Raw genomic sequence first — 1,814 nt, 5'->3', positions numbered from 1 at the left:
TGAATTCAACACTCACAGGCTCATCTCCAATCTGCACACTAATACCTCATCTTGATAAGAGACAGAGAGAGAGAGTGTGTTATAATCTCTGCTGTGTGATAATCTCTTAAACCGTGTGTGCGTGTTATCACTATCTATGCAAGTGAGTGTTTGCGTGTGGGTAATAACATGCTGCCTAGGATCACTATTATCAGCAATAGAGTACTCAAGTGTTTACAAAATTTTGTGTGTTTACTGACTTCTTGCTCAAATCTCGTTATCAGTAGAATATTGTTTTTTTTTTAATATTTTATGGCAACATGAGTTAAAAGCGAGAGTTTTTGGTGAGATTTTTCAATATTTAGTATAAAAAAACATATACAAATAAATAAGAAAAAAATTAATCTCAAAAATTTATTTTTTAACGTCTCACACTCATGCTGAACAATCTGATAGGGGCTCGACTTGAAAGCATTAAATTTTTAGAAACATTTCAGCGGTTGACGAAAACGGATCTTAAAGCGGAAACTGAATAAAAAAGAAAAATAAAAAAACGGAAAAATTAAATTAAAAGTATTAGAAGTTTTTCTTAAAAAGTGCTCCAATATGATGCGTTTATTGCAATCACGGGCAACATTACCCACTGCTAAGGATAATGTTGCCAAAATGTTTTTCAGATCACGTCATGTAGGTTTTTATTGCAAATTCTTTTCATTTTTAAGAAAAAGAAAAATTTTGAAATTTTTGTGTGTATTTTTATAGCAAGGCAAAGTAATTGCCATACGTCGTGAAGATCAATCGGTATGGGAGCGTAGAGCTGCTTTTGGACCCTCACATGTGCAAAAAATGGTTAAACAGGGTGTTAAGGTTATAGTGCAACCCTCTAATCGTCGTGCCTATCCCATGCAGGTATGTTAAAAAAATTTACAAAATTTCAAAAAAAAAAAATAAAATAAAAATAGTAGGAATAAGTAAGAGAAATTTTCTATAAAGTATTTCATATTTTCAGTTTTATTTTATTAAATTATCAGAATACTAATCTTTACAAATTGAAAAACATGATAATTATTTTAGAATTTTTACCAAAGTGTTGTGTTACTAACCTTTTATAAACGTCATATATATATATTTTGCTGATACCACCTATATTTTATACGTCCACTTGGCTATTTTAATCTCTTTAGGAATTTTAATTTAGAAATTAATAAATTTTAACCAACACAACACACCTCCTTGATAATATATACATATAATAAAACAAGATTAAATTTTATTTGTTATACAACAAAAACTAAAATTGATAAAATCCAACATAAAATAAACTAATTAGTTTTCAAGTAAACACATCATGCTTCTAGCACATGATAGAGAAATAAATACATTTATATGAAATCTGTTTAGTAAAGTCCTTGAAGATAAAATTTAGATTTGTTCTTTCTTGTCTTTGCAACTCCAAATCTAGATAAAGATATTTGGCCAAATATACAATTTCAAATTATTTTGAAAACAAATTCGGGAAAAAAAATTTTAAATTTTGCAAATACTCGTGTACATTAAAGATTAAAAATCTTTATCATTTAACGCCATAAGTAGTTCTTTGTTGATTTTATTTGCGTTATTTTACAAAAAATAAAAATAACTTCTCTGGCCTGAAAACATGTGTCTGGTTTATTTTTAGTTTATTATGTGGGTCAATAAAATGTTTAACAACAAATGAGAATAATTCCAGTTAAAGTCGAATTAAGGAATACAGTTCTTTTTATAAGCTCATACAATCAGAGCAACTCTAAAGAGAATTTAATTTAAAACAGTGATATGCAAAGAGTTCTCATTAC

The 1,814-nt window shown here is 28.1% G+C and overlaps 2 protein-coding genes across 2 annotated transcripts in view; both read left to right on the top strand.

The window, feature by feature from the left end:
* Positions 1-110, top strand: part of LOC111679431 (alpha-aminoadipic semialdehyde synthase, mitochondrial) — an 8,185-nt gene extending 8,075 nt beyond the window's left edge. The window contains 1 exon segment of the mRNA XM_046948517.1: positions 19-110. Coding sequence (XP_046804473.1) covers positions 19-110 — 92 coding nt within the window.
* Positions 111-458: 348 nt separating this feature from the next.
* Positions 459-1,568, top strand: LOC124419374 (alpha-aminoadipic semialdehyde synthase, mitochondrial-like). Its single transcript, XM_046948511.1, has 3 exons — positions 459-666; positions 742-888; positions 1,539-1,568. Exons 1-3 carry the CDS (start codon positions 586-588, stop codon positions 1,566-1,568), a joined length of 258 nt encoding a protein of 85 aa, XP_046804467.1. The 5' UTR covers positions 459-585.
* Positions 1,569-1,814: the final 246 nt, after the last annotated feature.

The sequence above is a fragment of the Lucilia cuprina genome, chromosome 2 (genome assembly GCF_022045245.1).
Source record: "Lucilia cuprina isolate Lc7/37 chromosome 2, ASM2204524v1, whole genome shotgun sequence".
Taxonomy (NCBI): domain Eukaryota; kingdom Metazoa; phylum Arthropoda; class Insecta; order Diptera; family Calliphoridae; genus Lucilia; species Lucilia cuprina.
Note: the sequence above shows the minus strand (reverse complement) of the source record. Positions and strands in the feature narration are given on the sequence as shown.

Bases quoted from the DNA above. Each gene is read 5' to 3' on its own strand.
- LOC124419374 (XM_046948511.1), top strand. From the start codon at position 586: ATGATGCGTTTATTGCAATCACGGGCAACATTACCCACTGCTAAGGAT. The intron at 667-741 runs GTAGGTTTTTAT...GTATTTTTATAG, and splicing joins TGTTTTTCAGATCACGTCAT to CAAGGCAAAGTAATTGCCAT. The intron at 889-1,538 runs GTATGTTAAAAA...TGTACATTAAAG, and splicing joins GTCGTGCCTATCCCATGCAG to ATTAAAAATCTTTATCATTT.